At 40.2% G+C, this 24,150-nt stretch overlaps 1 protein-coding gene across 1 annotated transcript; it reads left to right on the forward strand.

Annotated features, from left to right (window-relative positions):
- The first annotated feature begins 6,219 nt into the window (after nt 1-6,219).
- On the forward strand, nt 6,220-24,130 carry LOC124268449 (ras-related protein Rab-3A-like). Its single transcript, XM_046703413.1, has 3 exons — nt 6,220-7,259; nt 18,252-18,360; nt 23,366-24,130. The coding sequence occupies exons 1-3, from the start codon at nt 7,058-7,060 to the stop codon at nt 23,676-23,678; spliced, it is 624 nt and encodes a 207-aa protein (XP_046559369.1). The 5' UTR covers nt 6,220-7,057; the 3' UTR covers nt 23,679-24,130.
- Nucleotides 24,131-24,150: the final 20 nt, after the last annotated feature.

Here is a 24,150-nt window from a genome sequence, read left to right on the forward strand (position 1 = left end):
TAATAAAGCACCCCAAGTATTTTGGCAAAGATAGGTTTTCAACACGTACATAAAACACCTCTCGTGGTGACCACGATGGAAAAACATGAGTTTTTCTGACCCGTATGATCCTTTCACTCATAAAAACCGACAAAATGATGGGAATCCATGTTGATTTTATGCTGATAATTGCTCATTTAAAAAAACAACAACTGATTTTCATAAAAAACCATGTCTGTACAAGTATGGCCCTGGAATGTTTAATGTTGATTTTATTGGTGAATGTGAACGTTCAAAATATCATTTTGAGTGTCTTACACGATTCAAGGTCAATACCGAGTGTAACCTCCATGTGACTTATGACAGCCAGCACTCTCCTCCTCATACCCCCTGTCAGCCTCCTGATCCTCTGAAGGGACAGTTTACGCCATTCCTCGTGTAAAGCAGCTTCCAATTGGGCCAGGTTCTGTACAGGAGGATCTCTTTGTTGCTAAACTAAATTCTTTGTGTTACGTATGTCTAAGTTGCTAAAGACTATCTCTGAGACGGATTTCGAGGCACTCACATTACATTTTGATCTTTGCTCATACCTCTTAATAGTGGCAAAAGATGGCGCATCAAATGACAGAATGTCCGCCTGGAGGACCTAAATAAGTAAAAAAAAAGAAAAAAAAGGATGATTTAAGAATGAACGAACGAATGAAAAATACATAAAATGCAACAAAACGTATTTATATAATATATGGTATTTGCGCCATGCCCTTTGGCATTCATTTATACTTTGCCTCAAAATACACGTGATGTAGTTTATGAAAATACATAGGTCCCACGGCCAAATTTTGCTACAGGGTAGACCTGACCGGGGGTGTATATTCATGGTTCAACGTGATGTGACTGTAATCATATACACTTATCAGGTTCATGTAGAGTTCAGTTCCACAACTGCCCGCAAGGATAACAAATCTAATTTTTACTTTTTGCGATTAATGTTTCATGTGTTCGGGGTACTCATGGCCTTCAGTAACCCATGCTTGTCGTAAAAGGCGACTAACGGGATCGGGTGGTCAGGCTTGCTGACTTGACGTCGTCGTATCCCAATTCCGTTGACGTCGTCATATCCCAATTGCGTTGACCGATAATACTCAATAGATTGTCTTATGTAACAAAGTAAAACAGGCGACAACAAAAGGTTTGCAAGGAATTGAAGTATTTATTTCAGTCGCAGTCTCATCACAGAGTCCACAGTCCCATCACAGAGTCCACAGGGCTGGTCTGGTCAGCATGGTCCCGGAGATGTACTGTCGTCATAATGTAGTTGTGCTAGGCAGGCACCCACACAGCTATCACTGGCATCAGTGTAAAGTACATACGGCCTGCTTGGATCTGGATACGTCAGCAGGGGCACCACAGTGAGACTCCTTTTCAGGAACTGAAAGGCCTGTTCACATTCATCTGTCCAAGCAAATCGGGCATACTTCTTGGTCAACTTCACAATTGGCTCAGCTATTTTTGAGAAGTTTGGTATAAACCTCCTATAATAACTACACATGCCAACAAAGCTGCGGACTTCTCGAACCGAGGCAGGAGCCTCCATAGAGCGGATCGCATCAACCTTTTTCTCATCGGGCTTGATCCCATCCTGATTGATGATGAACCCCAAATAGTTGGTTTCCTTTTGCATAAATGAGCATTTTGACAGTTTTAATTTTAAAGAATGTCGCCGGATCCTGTCAAAGACCAATTGAATGTGTTTCAGATGTTCTTCCTTGGTTTTAGAGAAGATCAGGACATCATCAAGGTAGGCAATTGCAAAAGCCTCAAGGTCCTCTAAAACGACATTCATTAGTTCCGTAAAGACAGACGGGGCGTTGCATAAGCCAAATGGCATTACTGAAAACTCGAAAAGTCCCCGATGGCAGGCAAATGCGGTTTTCTCTTTGTCCTTGTCATCCATCAACACCTGCCAATATCCAGACTTTAAGTCCAGGGTTGTAAAGTATTTAGAATCGCCTAATTGGGTTAGGATGTCATCGATCAGAGGTAGCGGGGTCGAAATCGGGCGGCTGATTCGGTTCAATGCACGGAAGTCGATACAAAATCTTTTGCTGCCGTCTTTCTTATCAACAACTACAATTGGGAAGCTCCATGGTGACCTTGAACGTTGTATTATTTTAGCTTCAAGCATCTCGTTAATTGCCTTATCGACTACCTGACGTTTGTTTAACGGCGTTCTATAGGGCTTCATTCTAATCGGGGGATGATCGCCAGTGTCTATTTTCATTTTCACTGTGTCTGTATGCCCTAAGTCCATGTCATTCTTTGCAAAAAGGTCTCGGTTACAGTTAACAATGTCATAAACACTACTCTCGTGTTCTGGTGGCACGTTAATGTCAACGTCCTTGTCATTCGTAACGCTGTCATTGTCCGGCAAGTCTGACATGTTGATTACGCTCTCTGAAGGAATGCTTTCCAATTTCCCCATAATACAACCTCGTCTTAATCTAATGGATTTGTTGGTATTATTTACTAGCATGACTGGGACATTTCTGTGTTTATCTATCTTGACAATGGAATTGCTAACCAGGATACCCGGTTCTTTTGCCAAATAACCAGTATCAATAGCTGTCAATTGATACACACTATCAGCTTGCATGCCCTCCCTATTCTTAACTTTACTTCTGAGAACGTTTTTGCTTTGTGGTTTTATAGTTATGTTTGCTGCCAACCTTACCACAGAGGAAATGTGAATGTCCTCCTCCAAGGGGACATACGTTTTGCCTATTCTTAAACTACCGAGATCAAAGTAAAGCCTCACACCTGCTTTGGTCAACCAGTCATGGCCAAGGATCATGTTCCGGTTCATTTTCCGGACCACATAAGTTTGAAAGTCAGATTGACGCTGCCATCTACTTCCAGAGCATTACCATTAACTCCCTGCAGGGAAATCTTTTTCATTTCAAGTTTGCAAAATCCCTTAATTAATTCAAATATTCTCCTATGTATTATCGATACCTCTGCTCCCGAATCTATTAAACATCTAACCTTTTGTTTACCAATTTTAACACTGCATGAATTTGGTCTTCCTGCCAGGTTAATTGAGTATTTTCTTTCATCCTCTTCCCCAGTGGCTTCTTTGTGGAGAAGAGGTTCTAGTTTAAAGTTCTATCATTGACGTTGGCAAAAGTCACTCTTCGTCTATTCGGGCACTCTCTCTTGACATGTCCTGGTTGGTTGCATGACCAACACACTGTTGGTTTTGGGGAATGGGGACGGCCTGTCCCTACCACTGCATGAATCCCCCGTCTCGTTTGCAGCCCACTTTGACTAGTTTGAATGTTACAATCTCTAGCCCTATACCCTGTTCGATTGCATTTAAAACATCTCCTATGCCTCAGATGGTCTATGTCCATCGCTTCTTCTCTTCGTTCATTTAGGAATGTCCTTTCCCTACTGTTATTTGGGCTTCTATGTCTACCACTTGACCTATCACTTGACCTTCCCAACCTTAGTTCGAAACGAGCCCTAATGGTTTGTTCATGTGTGGCCGAGGTGACAGCTGTCGCCAAATTTGGCGGGTTTTCTCTCATTAATTTCTTCTGTAAGTAGTCGAAAGCAAGCCCATCTATACAGAACCCCACAAGTTGCCTCTCCACTGCCATACCGTTGCCATCCGGGCCTAAACCTGCATATGCCTCCTCCGCTAAATTTAGTAGGCGTTCAGCAAATAGCTGTACGCTTTCACCATGCTTTTGCCGGAGGGACCGGAGTAACATAAAAGCGTGTTGTGGATCGGTTATTTCTGCAAACCGCCTTGTTAGTTCTACTTTTAATTCTTCCCACGTTGCCTGCTCGTGGTCATTCATAAACCTGTGTATAAAGTCACTGACGGCCCCTGCGCTAGTTTGGTATGCTATCATTTTCTTTTGGTTTGAATTTGAATTGGTTAATACCGAATACTTTTCAATGGCCTTAATCCATTCCTTGTACCTTTTGGGGTCTCCATCGAAACTCCGAACTACCGAGGATATTCCTTGTGTCCCTATTTTTGATGATAAATTGGACAACTGTCCCGAAATTTGGTTTGCCAACCCTTGAAGAAACTCGCCTAACTCCTGGCTTGCCATTTCGAATATTTGAGAGTACTAACAACAAAACCCTTGTCTACTCACTCGTTTTCTCGTCGGGCCAGTCTCCACGCAGATTTTTCCTCCTCGAAAGTCCTTTTCCAATGGAGATCCTGGTCTCGGCACCAGTTAAAGAACCCTAAGCATCGCCTTTACTTGTAACAAAGTAAAACAGGCGACAACAAAAGGTTTGCAAGGAATTTAAGTATTTATTTCAGTCGCAGTCTCATCACAGAGTCCACAGTCCCATCACAGAGTCCACAGGGCTGGTCTGGTCAGCATGGTCCCGGCTGGGTCCAAACAGCTGTAGGTAGAGGCAGGCAGAGAGTCCCTCTCAGCTGGCAGTAGAGTCGTCTGTGAGAGTCGGTTGGGATCTGCTTGAGAGTGCCTGGCTGCCTTTTTAACCAGCGTACCCCCCCTCTCTTAAACGTCATACTGGCCACAAACAATCTGGCAGGTTGATCCAGCTAAGTCCACTAGATTAATCATCCTCGTGGCCAATGTTCAGTGTGTTGTTTCACGTCAGTTTTCTTAACTCCTTGTTTTTAACTTCTAGTGAGATATGGTCTCCTACTTGTCATATCCTGGTCAGTCTGGAGGGACAGTGGGCAGTACAGTGTCCGATGCATTTGATCCTGCTTCTATCCACCACATGAATCACTTCCCTCGTTAATGTCTGGTGTGACATTGTTTAAGCGTTCGAAAGACCCTGTCCTGACTTTTTAGTGAAATATAGTTTCTCAGCCAGACACGCACCGGTCAGCTAGGTGGCAGAGAAATAGTGCGTCTGTCTCACTGGATTAGTGTCATGGGCCAACACAGCGGCATGTGGCCTATTGTGTTACACTTATCCAGACACGATTATTAACAGACGGTCACCATATAGCTGGAATATTGCTGAGTGCGGCGTACAACTAAACTCACTCACTCACTATATATGCGTATTTAACTACTTATCTTGCCGCTCATGATTTAGTCAAAGATTGAGGTGGATAATGGTCGTAATTCAAAACTTTCTCTGTTTCCACAATCGTGAATGAATCTGCGAAGGGAGATATTATTGTAGGAAGAGAATTTAGTTTTCTGATTTGTTGAGAGTTTTTCTGGATGACATTTTCATGCAAATTGATTAAAGGTTCCAAAGATGCGTTTTTGCGTTGTGCATTCGTTCCATATACACAAACCAGCATTATAAGTGCAAAATTATAACAATTACACTAATTTTGAAAACTATTTGAAATTAATGAAGCAATATGACCTATGAGTTTCATTTTTTGGGAGAGTGTACTTGGTTGACACATATCATCGTAACCCAATTGCGTAGATCGATGCTCATGCCGTTGATCACTGGATTGTCTGGTCCGGACTCGATTATTTACAGAATGCCGGCATATAGCTGGAATATTGCCGAGTGTGGAGTAAAACTAAACTCACTCACTCTCAAAAGATTTATGTACAACCGCTACGTTTAATAGGTGTCCCAAACCCATATTACTAAACCTCTTTCTTTCCCTGGAATTCAAATTTTACGCTACATGGATGCAGTGTGTGAAGCCAATTTCTGATTTCCCACGCCGTGATATTGCTCGAAGATTGCTTAAAGCGGCGTAAACCCGTACTCACTCACTCAATTTTTAAAGCATTAACAGCGTACCTATCAGCCCAGTTAAACGCGTTTGTGTAACTTACTGGTCATATAGTTAAGGTGACGCCATTGTGTCCTTCACTCTAGCAAATCCACTCTAGGGTCCCCACTCCCCACCCCCACCCCCAAAAATCTAATTGCACTGTGATGTACAGCATATATATTGCCAGTGCATTGTGATTACCCCCAATAACCGCCCGTTGACCAATCGATCTTGTCGTCAGGTGGCGTTACCACGTTGCCAGTCGCTATTGTTCGGATATACATTATAATCACAAAGCCATTATAACACTCTGTACATTAGTCAACGGAAGAGGCCTCCGTCAACAAAGCCATCCTTCCTATTTCACTTCCATACAGGGAGAAGGCAGGTGAGATCTCATCTGTACTAAAGTTTGACTGACACAACCTCTGACCTCCGGGCAGCACGTCTCCCTCTGTCGCGAGGCTTTAGCCCAGGTATAAATAACACTGGAGTGCCTCACCACAAGAGCGGTGGCTGGGACTAAAATAGCTCTGATGAGACTCGAAAGATTGCATCGAGCTCCCCGAGTCTTGTGATAGGACTATACTCCAGTAACACAACCTGTAACCTGACATGGCTTTATCAACAACAGACAAAATCAGCGCGCCAACGATAGACGGATTCATATCTGATGTTGTGAACGTTTGACAGGCACATGCGGAACACGTGCCTGGAACTCGGAGCATATATACATATTGAATTTGCTGAGTATTATTAATTGACCAGCTAGTGAACTGTGGATACGTGATTGGTAACGTTCCTTGTTCAATTAGACAGCCAGATTGTGTTATTTATATTTAAGTTGCGTATATAGCTGACTCTTACCTGAAAGGAATACGCGCGCACTCTCTTATGGACAGTGTTTCGGAATACATCTTTGAGGTAATTAATACATGCGGTCGGACATATGGCATTGTGGTAGATTTCTTTATTAGAGAGAGAGAGCTCTGCTTACCTGGTTGCTGTACTTGCAACCTGTGACCAGCTGGGACGGATGATTAACATTTAACAAAAACCGCCGTGCGTGCTTGGAATCAAACAAGGTGCACCACTTTGTCCCGCTTCATTAACGGGAAACGCGGAAAAACCAAAGGGGCGGCAACTAGTTTGAATAAGCTTGTGCACAGCTTATTTCTATATGTGATACACACGTGGAATTCTGGCTTTGCTTTGTGTCGGCTTGAAAATGGAAACATTCCCATAGGTCGTAGGATTTCGCGTAAATGAAACAAGTCTTCTGTCTGCTTTTGAATCTGGAGAAGCGAGGATATATCACACAAAAACATGTCTCGTTACGACTACAACGTTAAGATCATCCTTCTGGGAGACTACGGTGTGGGCAAGAGTACCCTGATGAATTATCTTGGAAAACAAAAGGAGGGTTCTGTCAGATGCTGCTGTGCGCGATCTAACAGGAATGGTTATGTGGAAATTGAAGTCAACAGGAATGAAAAGTGCATATTAGCAAGAATAACAGACACTGGAGGTAGGTAGTAATTTGCAAAATTCATTCATATTACTAAAGCGGTTTCGACAGTTTATCACACCAATCGTTGTTCGCATGTTTATGGTATTTTGTAGAACTCATCAAGATGCATTCAAATTAATATTCAAAACTTACAAAATGAGAAGCTGAAATCATCATCATCTTAATTATGTTTTAGCTGGCGTGTCAAAAGGCAACTTTAAACATAAATAAGTTTGAGACCCACCTGTTTCTTTTTGGTCATATCACAAGTTAAACATAAAAGCTCATTACATAGCAGGTATATCAACTTAATGGTTTACTCAGTATTGAAATAAAACGCTCACGTCCGAGAATTGTCAGTCTCCGTTAATAGGCGCAAAATACAATTTTAAAAAAACCCAACAAATTATATGAATGGATGACTGAAAATCTTTGACGGTTCCAGGGAGTTTGCCAGAAGGGTCAACTTGTTCTGATATAGCGCTTGTGGATAAAGAATGAAAGTTATCTTGGTTATTGGACGTAAAATATAAACAAACAGACAAAACAAAAACGTTCTAATTATGTGGATGTCAGTGACATAACCGGAGGATTCACGAAAAAGCCAGCATGTTCTGAAATAGCCCTTGAGGATAAAGAATGAAAGTTGTCGTTTGTTGCCTCATGCCTCATAGCTCATAAAATGATACCTGTAACACGAGACGAGGAACGTGTAGACGTGTTGATCCGTTGCCAAGGGTTGATACAATTGCAAAGGATAGTTAGATCAGGTAATTTAATGCCACCCTTGCAATAACCGTGCCTTAATCAGTTAGTTAATTGTTTAACGTCGCACTCAGAATGTTGCAGCATAGACTCGGGACCATAAACGTCAGTGATTAATATAATAAGCAAATTCGTTTGAGTTCGATGGCACACTGTCAAACCATTTGTAGGTCTTGACCATCCGTTCCCTTAAAGTCGCTCATTGGGGCTGTGGGGTAGCCTAATGGTTAAAGCGTTCGCTCGTCACGCCCAATATCCGGTTCGATTCCTCACCGAGGTACAATGTGTGAAGCCCATATCTGGTGTCCCCCGTCGTGATATTGCTGGAATATTGCTAAAAGCGGCGTAAAACCATACTCACTCAATAAAGTCGCTTCTTAAGACACACATATTCTGATGAGGACGTATTCCAACCAGGAGTCGTCACGGTGAGTATACGTTAGGTGACACATAGGTTCAAGTAGTAGATTACCTCTTTCTAGAAGTTAAAACAGCTGGACTGACAGACTCACGACAATACGACATAGCTCTATACTAACATTTATTATATATAATATATGTAACAAGTTACATGACTCTGTGATCTCATCGATGTGTCGGTGAATAATGCACTTACGTAATGAACGTAATGAACGCTGCTTGTGCTTATTTGATTGTGCTTGACCATGAAAAAACCAGGCCTCGGTTGAACAGTGTTACCCAACTCAGACACATTATTTTGACTCCAAGCGGACTAGACGTTTTTCATCGCCTTGATGTCGAGCACTTGTCAGCGAAACAGCACGCACTACACGTTAACGTCTGTGAGTGTGACAGGGTCAGGGCATCGAACCTCTCCCTTCCGTTCCGTGGGCTCACGCTCTGTGTCCTTGACCACCGATGCCGCCGTCTCGAGGAGTAGGGGCAAAACGTCATGCATGGTAGGATGTGTCCTAAGTCTCTCCAAAACAACTTCGTAGTCAAGCGATCATCCAATACCTTCATCGACACCTTACACTCTCCCTTACGGCGCATCACATAATGATAGCTAACAACACCAAAGGTTCTTGTGTCTAACATAGCGATGTCCTTTTATTTGTGATGAACTTTCTTTACTTCTTTCTGTGATGAAACATATTCTACTTGGTTATCCATATTGGAAGTGAAATAGACAGATATACCATGTAGTAGTGACTATTTTATATGGTCTACCCTAATTGATGCTTTGTGTCTTAAAATTTGCGTATATTTAATTTAAAAAAGATTTAACAATTGTATACTTAGAATTTCTAAAATCAGCCCTCCTTACTTACATCTTATAAAAAAATCATTAAAGTCAGAAAGGGTGGTAATTGTCCTCTCTGTAATGGTAAAATAGGTTTTTGTCCTAGGTGTCATTTGTTCTGGGTGTCATTTGTCCCGGTAGCTTTTGTCCTGGTGGCATTTGTCTTGGTGGCATTTGTCCCGGTGGCTTTTGTCCGGGTGGCTTTTGTCCGGTGGCTTTTGTCCGGTGACTTTTGTCTGGATGGCCTTTGTCCGGGTGGCCTTTGTCCGGGTGGCATTTGTATATTATTGATACCAACATCATCATCATCATCATCATCGTCATCATCATCAACAACAACAACTACGACGATCGGCGATGAACTAAGTATAATATACTGTTATATTGCTGTGTGTATTTAGATAAGAAACAGTTTTAATGACATCAAGTTAGAATAAAATATATATTTTGATGAACACGGTAAAATGCATACGGGTACATACACTTTATCAGAACTATGAAATAATAATGAACGCCTCAGAACAAAGCCTTGTCTCACACCTGCTCATGATAACAAATTAATTCCTCTTGGTGTTGGTTGCAATCGGTCAGAACAAATCTTCCTCGTATAAACGACAAAGAAATCGAGTAATAACATTCTTCCTGATATTTAATGGTGAACATTAAGAGACTTTTCTCAGCGCCTTGAACACATTTAGGGGAGGAGGTAAGCCCTGTATTATACGTCATTATGCACTTGAATAACATTATTTGAGGCATTTCTCAGGAACCAGAAAAATAATACGTAAGGGATGTGCTTGGGTGTAGTAACAACATAGGTTCCGAAAAACGTTCAAATACCCTAAATCTGAAATATCGGAATATTTAATCGATGAGGAATTATTATTCCTCAGCTAGATATATTTAGAGGGACGAGTAACAATATAGAGATACATTAAGTCGAACCTTAACTGACGCAAAGAATAAGAAAAACGTGTGGATACACTAAACCTGAAATATCGAAATATTTAGTCTATGAATTGATATTCGTCAACTAAATATATTAGTGCATTTGGCCAAATAGCATTACGTTAACTACGAGATCAAGAGAACGGATTGAACAATACTGAGGACAGAGGATAAAGAGTTGGACTTGTTGAGCCAATCCTTTGTTCTCAGAGGTGTATAAATATTTAACGAAGCATTGTGACATATGTTCTACAAAGGCCGTACGCTTTTATCGGAGATGGCAAGAGTAATTTGCAAACCAGTTTCTCTGAGTTGTGCATGGAACTACTACTACTGATAAGCACACACATTAAAATACATATTTTCAAACGTGAACGCTATTCTATTTTTTACCATTAGAATTGATCTGATAATGCCAGAAGCATGATTTACATAAACGTGACGTCATAACTGACATCACACAGGTAGTAATACCCGCCTATTATTGTGAATAACGTTTTGGCATTTTTACCGATTTTTTTGTTTTTCGGATATTTACTGATTGTTTGTTTGAGAATATTACTAAGACACCGTTACTTTTTCCGTTAAAAGGAGGACGCTAACAATTAAGCTCTCATACCACGTGACGGTTTAGTTTTCAGAACTAACCTTGCGTCTTCGAAATTCTAATGCTGCCACTAAATTAGTGGAATATAATCGAAGTAACGAGAAAATACTTGAACCGACGAATGAATGATTTAAATAAGGAGAACAAACTCCAAAGCTTAGACAAGATAATCGAACAACAAAAATTTCATTGAAAGGTTTTTTATTAAGTGGAAGTATTAGGCATTCGTACGTGTCAGACAACGATCACCAGTGGGAAAATACTACGAACAAACTAGTTGTAATTTACTCTTTAAAAAGTAGGGATAGTAGTTGGATAGGAAGTATAAGCGTTAATAAACTTTTCAAAGACAGACATCTTCCTCTTTATCACCACCCCTATACACAACGTATGGGATGCAAGATGCACGTGCACAACGCAGTAGCTCCCATACACGTACTTGGGGTGTCATTCTTGATTTTGACGTTTTTTAAGAAGGTTGATAAATCACTGTACACCATTAATTTTGACAATCATCTTGTATCACACAGTTGTTAGTAATTTAGTATTTCTAGCCGTGTTTTTGTTTGTTGTTTATTCTAAAAAAATTAAATCGTACACATGCAAATTTCACGTCATCGTTCATGAGTGATTGCTGTACAAACAACTATGGTCATAAGGAAGTGCAAGTGGTGATGCACTCTCAAACATTCATGATTATCATAACATTGACTGACTGCGACATATCTTCCATTTTTTCAATCGTAAATTAAATATGAAGTTTCACTACTTTTTTGAAGACTATAAATACTATGGTAAAGCGAAATGTGCAGCAGACCATGGAACATCCTCTTTTGCTGACCCGAGATGTATTCAACATCACATGACACACTGACAGAATAAATTTCTTTTTAAATATATCATTAAAGCAGTGCAATGGCGAACATCATGAATTATTAATTCCAGACGAACATTGCTCATGACAGCATGAATGACTATTACCATATCATCACTGTTATAAATAAATGACATATTCAACATAGATATATCAATATAAGTGACAAAGTCATATCCATATTCATTAATTATGAAAGAAGAATCCATTGTGCTATTCCCAATTTATCATCAGCACGTGCGGTTCTGTCATTGACAAAATGCAAATATATAGTAAAAATGAACACTGGGAACTGTATCGGACATCATTTTGGTCTCTGATCCTTCAACAATATGCAAAATATATGGTACAAATGAAAATTGAGAACTGTATCGGACATCATTTTGGTCTCTGATCCTTCAACAAGATGCAAATATATGGTACAAATGAAAATTGGGAACTGCATCGGACATCATTTTGGTCACTGATCCTTCAAATGTGAAAGGTTCTCCACATGCCATAAAATGTTCTTCATAAAACATGTTCATAAGTACCTCAGAAATTTAAGTCAGCGTGAGAGTTGGTTTTAAAGCCGCCTTGTGCAATATCAAACTTGGCACCTTCTTGACGGGATCAAAAATGGGGTTAACATATTGCCCTTAAGTGAGGAATCGAACTCCGGCCTTCGTTGTGACGAGAGGACGCTTTAACCACTAGTTTACCCCTCCGCCCCAAACATTTTGAAGATTTCGGCTTGAGCTCGATTTGCTTGAATTTGCCTGACATAAAGGGAAAATTGACAGATGTAATGCTGACAGCATCCCTCGAGTCAAACAGTCTTTTGAAAAATATTTCTCACTCTTCATACACATATCTGAATAGGAAACACACACTCTTCAGTTTCTGATTCAGGTGGGTACGCCAGAGGACCGGACTTCGCTATTTTGGCCATAAATTTCTTTCCTTCTAACAACAAGACTTGGCCATATCCAGTACGAATAAATCTAAAGTGGCGCCATACCTTTTCCTCGAAGGTCAAAATGTGTTACACATTGTCAAGTACATATGTGTGGGTTTTTTAAAATGACATCTGCTGATTCTCGATCACGCTATGAATTAGCTACGCTTTCCACATCAAACAAGACCGACTATTCTCGAGGTAACCATGACATTCAAGACCACTAAAGACATCATGTCATCACTAGGCTGTTTCGTTTGATTATTACAAGATCAACATTACCTGTTATTTAAGGAGATAACACTTCGATGTTAGGTCTCGCGTTATAATTGATATATTTGAACATTTAAGGTACAAAAAGCCCAGATAGCATTCAGACGTTGGCCCAACGTTGGCAATGGTGTTACCAACATTGCCAACGTTATGCCAACGTCCGAATGCTATCTGGGAGGAAGCCTATATTTTCTGCTAGCCATACATATCATATGTAAACATGACAATAAATAATGATATAGAAACTACACACAATTATGACCAATATTATGCAAGAAGAAAAGAAGATATTGATGCATTGGGACCGTTGTTGGCTCGCCTAGCCGAACGGTCCTGTCAGTTGAAGTGCTCTCAACGTGTTACTTAGTTAGACAAAGGCTTACATAGTTATATCATTAGTCACGGGTACATCCATTTACGCCCAAACGCTGTACACGCAGTCGTTGCCGGCCGTCGATCTATAAAGCAAAAACGATGTAGTTGTTAATTAATCTCTTTGATGTATACCCTGTTGTCCTAATTATTCCCTGTTAGATGTACGCAAGTCTTTTCTGTGCTCTAGTGCTCCACGCTTGAATACATGACACTTTATGGATAACAACTTCTTTTTATTCTTTACACGACATTTCAGAGCTAATTCTTGCTCCTTCATCAGGTGAATACTGAATCAGTACAAAGAGTGAATATATATAGATAAAACATGTTTACACAATGCAAGGAGGGAGAATGTACAAAGATAACAATATAATTACGAAGCCAACAATATAATACTGAAGCCAATAAGATTACGAAGCCAATAAGATTACGAAGCCAATAAGATTGGATTAATGCATAAAGAAAACAATGTATTGTGTACACAAATCCAAGAGTGGGGGTGGAGTGATGTACAAGAATAACAACATAATAAGAAACCAATTGGATAGGATTAATGTACAAAGATAACAATGAACGGATGAAGCCAAGATATTATAGGACAACAGAGTATACACTGGGAAGTTATATACTCTGGTATATACGCTTGCTTGACAACGGTTTTGTTTGTATATTGTTTAACGCCGCACGCAGCAATAATCCAGCTATATGACGGTGGTCTGTAAATAATCTGGACCAGACAATCCAAGGGTCATATATCATTTCATAGATTTTTTTTTTTATACTGATCAGCTATTCGTGAAAGATGCGATATAGTTCACTAACCCAATCATATATTTATTCGTAGATATTTGTAAAGTTATGATGTCTCTGAACTATTCTCAAACGAAGCATCATGGCTGACTCGCAGAACAGTAACCTCTTTTGGCGTTCAACATTTTGAAGTCTACTGGTATGTAATGTTTGTAATGTTTGTAATGTCCCGGCACAACACACAATACACATTTAAACAATCAATTGTACCCGTTAACCGTTTAGGTTTTCAACTACGGGCATATTAAGTCCTATGGGTCTGTTGAGTCATGCACGTCTAGCAAGCATACGCCTATTTTAGACTTTATGGGACGATGTCAGTAACAGGTTGCTGCTGTAAATCAAAATAACTTATGACTGCATGCGGTGAAATTTTGTCAGTTAAGGACATAGCTTATGTAATACACCAATGTGTCTTTATCATTAATATGACTTCTTTAGTGATATGAATCAACCGTATGGTCTTTGTCTCCGGTACAACTGTCTTTGTGAAATGAAGTAGTCATACTGTCGTTGTCTCCTTACACCTGTCTCTGGGATATGAATCATCCATATTGCCTTTGAGATATGAAGCATCCATATTGTCTTTGAGATATGAAGTAGCCATATTGTCTGTCTTGTGTACAATTGTCTCAGGGATACGAAGCAGCCATATTGTCTTTGTCTCCGGTATAACTGTGTGTGAGATTTGAAGCAGCCATATTGTCTTTGTCTACGGTAAAACTGTCTCTGGGATATGAAGCAGCCATATTATCTGCCTCGTGTACAACTGTCTCTGATATATGAAACAGCCATATTGTCTTTGTCTCCGGTACAACCGTCTCTGGGATATGAAGTAGCCATATTGTCCTCGTCTCCGGTACATATGTATAGAAAGAAACAATTGGTTTACCTCGATGATCTTGCTCATTGTGTGTCCCCCAATGGCTCGAATCACTGGTTTGACTCCAATACATGCATTACGTTACTTGGTCATCGTCACACAACTGGACTACTGCTGATTGACATAAAACATCATTCACTCAGTTTTATTGAAAAGGAAAATACTAGGCGTTTTTACCCTTTGATCAGTCATGCATTGGCATCTTAAACAAGACCTCAGACAACCAGTACATATTTCATATTTCAAAGCCACTGACAATTTTCGAAGTTATTTAGAACCCATCTTTTCAATTATGATCATGTATGACCTCATATATATTACCCTTCACGGCCTTTCAGCTTAACAATACGGACATGACTAGACAAAATTTACAACTAGTTGAATCTTTGTGTTTAATTCGTATCTGAAAGAGCGAGGACCCATTCAACATTTTTATAAACGGACACGAGAGCCCTTGTCACCTCTGCATCTTTCGAGGTTCACCACAGTTTTACATTAACATTTTTTACATATTCTGTTACAGCAACCCTTACAGCACGGTTCTGCATTGTCCAAATATTCGGCGTTGTTAGCACAGCAGACCTTCTAAACCTAAGTAAATATGGATAGAAACCATTTTGTGAATTTGAGTTGCTTCTGCAAACAATGGCAGATGCTACATTGACGTCATGTATACAGGCGTGCCTCTTTGTTAATGGCGTGGTTGAGTTTTCATGTGCACAAATTTACCAAATACCAGTGAAGATAAAACGTTTTAAAACTACAGTGTTAATTGCGTGTACGAATTCCACGAATTACCCATGTTTACTGAAAACAGTCGCATGGCAGGAGCACTACTGTGCGGCGTTAGGCTATAAATACAAACTGACTGATTGAGTTTTTGTTTTACGCCGCTTTTAGCAATATTCCAGCAATATCACGGCGGGGGACACCAGAAATGGGCTTCGAACCCGGGTCTTCGGCGAAACGAGCCAACGCTTTAACCACTAGGCTACCCCACCGCCCCTTTAAATACATACATTATTAGTCACATCATATGAAAGGCGGGTACTATCGTAATTACAGGACATGCTCACTTTTTACTATGACACTTTGTTTCATCGGCCCGGAGGTCCGGGGTAGAATGAACCTTCTGTAACCAATGCTTGTCGTAAAAGGCGACTAACGGGATCGGGTGGTCAGGCTCGCTGACTTGGTTGACACATGGCATCGTATCCCAATCGCGTTTGTAAAATAACAAACAAACTTTTACATGTCAAGCAATAGTGAAGTACTAGATCAAAGAACAGACTTACATATATCTAAGAAGGATTGATTAAGACAATAGGGTATGCATCAAAGGGGTTAAACCATAATGCTCAACTTTTTAAACACTGCTTATTTTCAAATATAGTTTTACCATTAGGTTATAATGAACACAATTGAGTGTTTTTTTCAACTTATTTGTATATTCTTTTTGAGAAATTGCAAAATATGTTTCAGCACCCTAATAGGGTGCATGGGGGCGAAGGTCCCCAGTACAATATTTTAACAAAGGTGACATTTCCCTTGTAAATTCATATCAGTTCCCTCTATTAAGATGCATACATTATTATAAATTCAACTTTAGCCAGTGGTAGATTGTTTAGCCAATCGTAGATTTTGTCAATTCATTTAAACATAAAAAATTAACCTGTCATGTTGTCAGTAGTTCACCCATCATCCTCACCCACTGTCATCATCAGACTCTGTGCCATTATTAGGTGAAGTGATTAATATAGAAGCATCTGCACAATCGTCTCCCTCAGTAATTCTCACAACATCTACGAAGATTACACATTAATCCTGGTGTTTCAAGATAATACTGTGTTCAAGTTATTTAAACTAGTGCTAAAAAGTAAGTATACATTATTTTTGACCAAACGTGAAAAGAAAAGAAAAGCATATATAAATGAACATCTGTTCAATTTCGATAGAGTAATTAATTCTACACCAAATGTACACAATTTCATTTCACCGTTTGACTGACACTGATAGACATATGGTATCACAGTCTGAACAACGTCGTTTTGGCTTTGTAGATCGACGGTAATCAACGACTGCGTGTACAGCGTTTGGGCGTAAATGGATGCCCGCGTGACTAATCATATAAGCACAGCCTTTGTATAGCTATGGGAATTTAACACGTTGAGATCATGTGAACTGACATGGCCTGAAACTTTATCACGTTGAGGTTGACTATATTAGAGTTTTCGTTGGGCTTTAACTGGAGCAGGGGATAGATTTATAGTATTTACAGGTCCAGACGTTTATGTAGCTGGATATATTGCTGACAACAAGAAGAATAGTGATGATACTAATAATAGTAATGATGATGAGCATGACAATATTATCAGCAACAATATACTAAGTGAGTGAGTGAGTATTGTTTTACGCCGCTTTTTAGCAATATTCCCGCAAGATCACGGCGGGGACACCAGAAATGGGCTTCACACATTGTACCCATGTGGGGAATTGAACCCGGGTCTTCGGCGTGACGAGCGAACGCTTTAACCACTAGGCTACCCCACCGCCCCAATATACTAAGTAGGCTGATGATGAGTGAGTGAGTGGTGTTTAACGTTACACTGACAGGTATCTAAGTTAGTGAGTGTGTTGTATAACGGGCGTTGGCTTGACGTGGGAGAAAAACTGACAAATCTTGGCACATAAGTGGTCCGAACGTGACTTGAGTGATGATGTGTGAGTGAGTGAGTTTAGTTTTACGCCGCACTCAGCAATATTCAAGCTATATGGCGGCGGTCTGTAAATGATGGAGTCTGGACCAGACAATCCAGTGATCAACGACATGAGCATCGTTCTACGCTGTTGGATGCAATGACATGTGTTTACCAAGTTAGCGAGCCTGACCACCCGACCCTTTTTGTCACCTATTACGACAAGCATGGGTTACTGAAGACCAATTCTAACCCGGATCTTCACGGGTCCATTGATGATGATGATGATGATGATGATGATGATGATGATAAATAAATAAACGAACATATGACAGTGTATACAATACAAACTGACTTCAAGGCACGTAGTGTAGCGCGCGAATAACATTGTTATTTTGCCGGTAGACTGATTCATGTAGAACTTTTTCTAATGTGTTTTCGCACTTTCATCATTAATGAATGATTGCACGATTACGATGGTGCGAGAACGCGACAACGTCCCTTACACTATTCCATACACTGTTGAATCAGCTGAACACATATACTGACATCTCAAGCACATCTATGTTTACTTACAGGACAAGAGCGTTACCGCAGTTTGACGTCATCTTACTACCGAGGTGCCCATGGGTGCATACTCATGTATGACGTCACAAGGGAGGAGACGTTTCATAATATCCAAAATTGGTGAGTTGCAGAATGCGTTTCAGAATGCGGGGGTCACCAGAAATGAGCTTCACACATTGTGCCCATATGCGGAATCGCACCCGGACATTCCGCGTGACGGGCTAACGCTTTAACCACTAGGCTACCCCACCGCCCCGTAAACACCTTGAACGCACGTTAAACCCAATTCAGCTCATCTCATCAAAACCTTTGTTATTCTATATTATAATGGTGTTGTATTTAGCATCGCTCGTCTGAATGGCATGGGTACAATGTGTGAAGTCCATTTCTGGTGTCCCCCGCCGTGTTATTGCTGGAATATTGCTAAAAGCGGCGTAAAACTATATTCAAGGTGTTCGCACATGTGCATGTGTGTGAATATGTGCGAGCGTGTAACTTAGCATCCAAACTAAGGCAGCTTATGAAATGAACGCTCACCGAGATACCAAGTTGCTTTTGACTGTAGATACCCTACTCTGTACACCTGGGGCGATGGGGTAGCCTGGTGGTTAAAGCGTTCGCTCGTCACGCTGAAGACCCGGGTTCGATCCCCACATGGGTACAATGTGTGAAGCCCATTTCTGGGCCGTGATATGGCGGGAATATTGCTAAAAGCGGTGTAAAACTACATTCACTCACTCTGTGCACCGACTCAGAGACGAACTATGTTTGTTTTATCCCCGAGCGCCAGGCAGGGTAACGACATGTACCATATTTTAACTTCTTTGGGTACAACACGACCGGGGATCGAACAATCGATTTTCAGGTTAACAGTCCATCCACTGTACCACGGAGGAGATCGGGGGCTTTTCAAAATGAAAACTTTTGTAGTAGGATAAGTGTTGTGAAAGGTTGTCTTACATTACGTCTAACGCTTATTAAATCCAAATACTCAGTGACCTCGTTGTACTTGTCCAGCAGCGGTTGGTGATCTCTGACCAGGCTTAGAGGTGTCAGATAACAACATGCCTAACATCGTGTTCACTAACATCTTGAAATAGATCCATGTTGATATATATACAGTTAGCATGCTATAAACGGACATATACTTGTCAATGGCCACGGGATATGAAATGTGTGACTAGGTAAACGTGTCATAATTAATGATAACCTTGGGTCAAAAATAGACAATCTTGACAAGTTGTCGCTCTCTAATTTCAAATAACACGATTACATTAATGTTTTAAAGAAATGCTTATCCTCACTTAAAATACGTTTTGTATATGAAATTAACAATTTGTATAGGATAGCACGCACACACGCACACACGCACACCCACTGTGATATTATATGATGATTACTACGTGTATCGCCACGTGTATTGTTCGTCCGTTACTCATGATATACATCATGGCGCTACTGTTCTATATCGTTCTATATATACTACTCACACTTTGCTAAGGATCATTCACAACTTTACTTAAACGTAGATTTATCATTTGAAATTGTATCCATTTAAAACTGGATAAATAATAATATGGTAACCCCTCATTAGGCAAATAATCACTTTAATCTAACCTTATGCACTTGATACACGAGTAACCATAAAAGTGGTTTTCATGGCACTAATCAACCATTTTGCAAATCATGGAACCAGTCATTGACAATAAACAACATGTGTCAATAGCAGGTATGGGATCCACAAGATGCAATGACACACTGAAACCTAGGATCCATGCTTCGAATAAGCTTAGGCATTTTAACCAAATTTGACCCCACATAATAGATTTCTGTTGAATCCATCATTTGATCCTTAGCAAAGTGTGAATAGTATATTTAATTGAATTAAATGATCCTAACAGAGGTGTCTGACTGTAGTAACTGGTTTTTGTAATGTTACACATATTCATAACATAACACGAACACATGTTTAGTTATTCATGTCAGACGTATCTAAACACATTGGTTGTTTGGTTAGTTGTTTTACGCCGCAATATCCCATCTATATGGCGGCAGTCTGTATATAATCGAGTCTGGATCTGACAATCCAGTGATCAACAGCATGAGCATCGATCTACACAACTGAGATACGATGACATGTGTCAACCACGTCAGCGAGCCTGACCACCCGATCCCTGAAGTCGCCTCTCACGACAAGCATGGATTGCTGACGTCCAATTCTGACCCGGATCTTCACGGGTATAAATGACGTATCACAACGTCAGGTCACAACGTGGTGACAACGTATAAGGGAGTCCTCAGAATGACGTTGTAACAACGAAAGCATAACGTTGTGACAACGTTGTGACAACGTGAAATTGTTAGCTGGGATGTTGTGTTCAGGGGGTTGTATGGTGTGGAGGGGATCTGATGGTTTGATGAGGAATTTGTGGACAGGATAGAACACCACTGGTCATCGTTGACTCAGGTTCAGCGTTACACGGATGACATTCTGTGCCTAATTGTCCTACCATTTCTACAATAGCCCCCATGTGGTATCCTTCATCTGCATGACACGGCCAGACCCCATACAGCTCGAATTGTTCGGGACGTCCTTGCAGACAACAACGCCAACGAGTTGACGTGGCAAACACGTTCCAAGACACGTGCCATGCGGGGTGCTATGGGTCGTATTTTGTTGAGGTGTTGATCTTTTCAACAGCTTTAACATACATCATCTATCATTTGTGTTCTTTTAATTGATACAAAAGCATGGTAAAATGTATTTTATTGTCAGGTTATATAATAAAAAGGACAGTATGAATTCCAACGGTCACAAGCGACCGTACATCACGCATATTGTTACCATTGCTGTGCAAGGTATTAACTCGCTACTGTCATACATATCGGATAGAGTCGCGTCTTATTCGGGAACACCCACTGATATAGATACGTGTCAATACCTTTCAATCACCATAACGTCATAAGGCAAAGGTCGCCTAAACACCGAACACGTGAGACACTTCTGTATTAGTCCAAGTGTAAGTGAGTGAGTTTATTTATTGTTTATAGTTTGTTTATTGTTTTACGCCGCACTCAGCAATTTTCCAGTTATATGGCAGCGGTCTGTAAATAATCGAGTCTGGACCAGACATCTAGACCAGACTGAAATCTACGTTTCTTAAAACTTTTTCTTAAAATTGAAAAAGAATTCATTAACTTAGGCTCCTTGTAGTGACTGAGTGTAGTTTTATGCCGCACTCAACAATTTTCCAGTTATATGGTGGCGGTCTGTAAATAAAAGAGTCTGGACCAGACAATCCATTGATCAACAGCATGAACATCGATCTACGCAGTTGGGTAGCGAGGCAGAAGACTATTCTTTAGTAGATCCTAACATTAATTTAATTCTATGTTTGATTTTTAATTATAATTATCTGAAGTAGTGATATGTATAATAAAAACTCAACCCTACTTGTGTACTCTCAAACAATACATCTACGTGGTTCTGTCGTTAAAAAATTGATTTAGAACATTTTACAAATCAAAATATAATATTTCGGAAAATAATCAAGTGCTGATGGGTGTGTTAGACGTATCATCTTGTCAACAAACTTCCTTCTTACGGCACACATTTGCATTTCGAACATGGAAAGGGTGATGTGGTTTGCAAATTCATTTCCTATCCCATTTTTAATTAAACCACTATTCATTTACAAATTAACCATCACTAGACTACTCTTTACCCAATATCACAGGAATGAATGGTGATTAAAATGACAAAGTGAGAGGTTTATATTTTTTTAATTTTCAATTACATTAAAAAACTCTTGGTATTATTTATTTTACCCTTCAATGTATTTCATCATGCTACACATGTTTTTAATGAATAATTTATATTTGAACGAGATTGTTATAGGAATAACTCACATTCCAGCTACATTGTCTTAAGAATAATTTAAATAATTTCAACTCCAGTGTTTTATTGATAAGTGATACTTAGAAAAAATAATTGTTCTATTTGGATAGTTTATTTTCAAGACAAATTGTTTTAGGTATGTTTTGTATTATAATAAACTGTTTCAGTACTAAATTATTTTAAAAATACATTGGTTTATTGATAATTTATTTGGGGAATATGTTGTATAATTAAACCTTTGGAATTCTGAGACGAAATTTATTGGTGGTATTGCTTGGTAAAGTGAGTGAGTGAGTTTAGTTTTACGCCGCTCTTAGCAATATTCCACCTATATGGCGGCGGTCTGTAAATAATCGAGTCTGGACCAGACAATCCAGCGATCAACAGAATGAGCATCGATCTGCGTGATTGGGAACCGATGACATGTCAACCAAGCCAGAGAGCCTGACCACCCGAACCCGTTAGTCGCCTCTTACGACAAGCATGTGTGACTGAAGGTTCACTCTAACCCGGACCTTCAGGGGTGCTTGGTAAGTGCACAGGGGCTTGTAACGCTAAAAACTGCCATCAAGGTATATACTGTCACTGACGGGGTGTGCACCCCCCTTTTGTGCTGAAAGTTTGTTAAATGACCATTGAAAATCGGGCCGTCCCGAATTTCAATAGTCATTTAACAAACTTTCAGCACAAAAGGGGGTGCACACCCCTGTAACCCCACCCCCCCCCCTTCTTGGATCCGCCTATGATAAGTGTAGTGAAATACAATGTAAACATTCTCCTGCATCACTTACAAGTGTTCCGTTGTATTTCCCATCAGCGGAGTCAACATTAAATAGAACAAGAGTCACCCCCATTCTTGTGAATAATACTGGGGTGGTGGGATAGACTTGGGGTTAAAGCGCTCGCTCGTCACGCCGTAGGTACGAGCTCAATATCCCACATAGCCACGATATATAACAGTTATTTCCCGTAGATAATTAGATTAGGGACCATGGGAACACATTTATTGTCGTTGGGGATGCCTATTGCTTGCTAAATGTCCTGTCTCCGAATGATACCTGGGTGTCATATGTGAGGGATTCCGGTATTTCACACACAGTTTTCTCAACAAATCTCGGACGACATTCGTTGGAATTTTTGGCAAATTGTCTCGTATGTCTTATGTTTATGAATGTATAGAAGTTACAATATGTATTCCAATCAATGTTGTATTTCCACTTGTTTCAGGTCTGCCGACTTGGAGACGTACGGCCCTGCTCAACACGTATCAGCGATAATGGTGGGCAATAAATGCATGTCACCGGAACGGGAAGTGACGCGACAAAGGGGAGATAAGCACGCCGAACACTTGGAAATTCCGTACACGGAAATGGACGTGGCTAAGAACTACAACGTCATCCGACTGTTTGAGAAGCTCATAGACAATATAATGGAGGTAGCTTCCAGGAAAAACTCTCTGGCAATGGAAATCAAACCCCTGTCACTGAGAAAGGATTCAAAGGATTCCCTTGCTCCTGAAAACAGTTGTTGCTCATGTTGAGTCTTTCCGGAAGTAGGCGTCGCTTCTTGATGCACTGGAACCAGTTCGTGGTTCTGGATTTGAACGTCCATGTTGTATCGGTGTTGTATGTTGTTTTTAGAACTGTAATGAGTGCTGGACGTTAATACGTCTCATGTTGTATACTAGTTTAGAGCTACGTTGGAATTATGTCGTATATTTGTTAAGTTATAGAGACTCACGCACGTATTTCACAGAGCAACCAATAAGGCACGGATTCAATACAATCGCAGTGCGAGTGGACAGTTTAAGACTGAATGCACTGAGCTGTGATCACCCAAAGACTGGTTATCCCGATATAGAATACATAATTGGGATGTTTGACGAATATCCCGTTTCTATTCAACAGGATCACATACACCAGACCATATGCGACCATATGTGGCCAAAGTGATATAGTATAAACATGCACAGCATTAAATCTGGGTGTCTAAGATGGCGTCAAACTTTGTAC

The sequence above is a fragment of the Haliotis rubra genome, unplaced genomic scaffold, assembly GCF_003918875.1.
Source record: "Haliotis rubra isolate DU_JTF1 unplaced genomic scaffold, ASM391887v1 Scf101, whole genome shotgun sequence".
NCBI lineage: Eukaryota > Metazoa > Mollusca > Gastropoda > Lepetellida > Haliotidae > Haliotis > Haliotis rubra.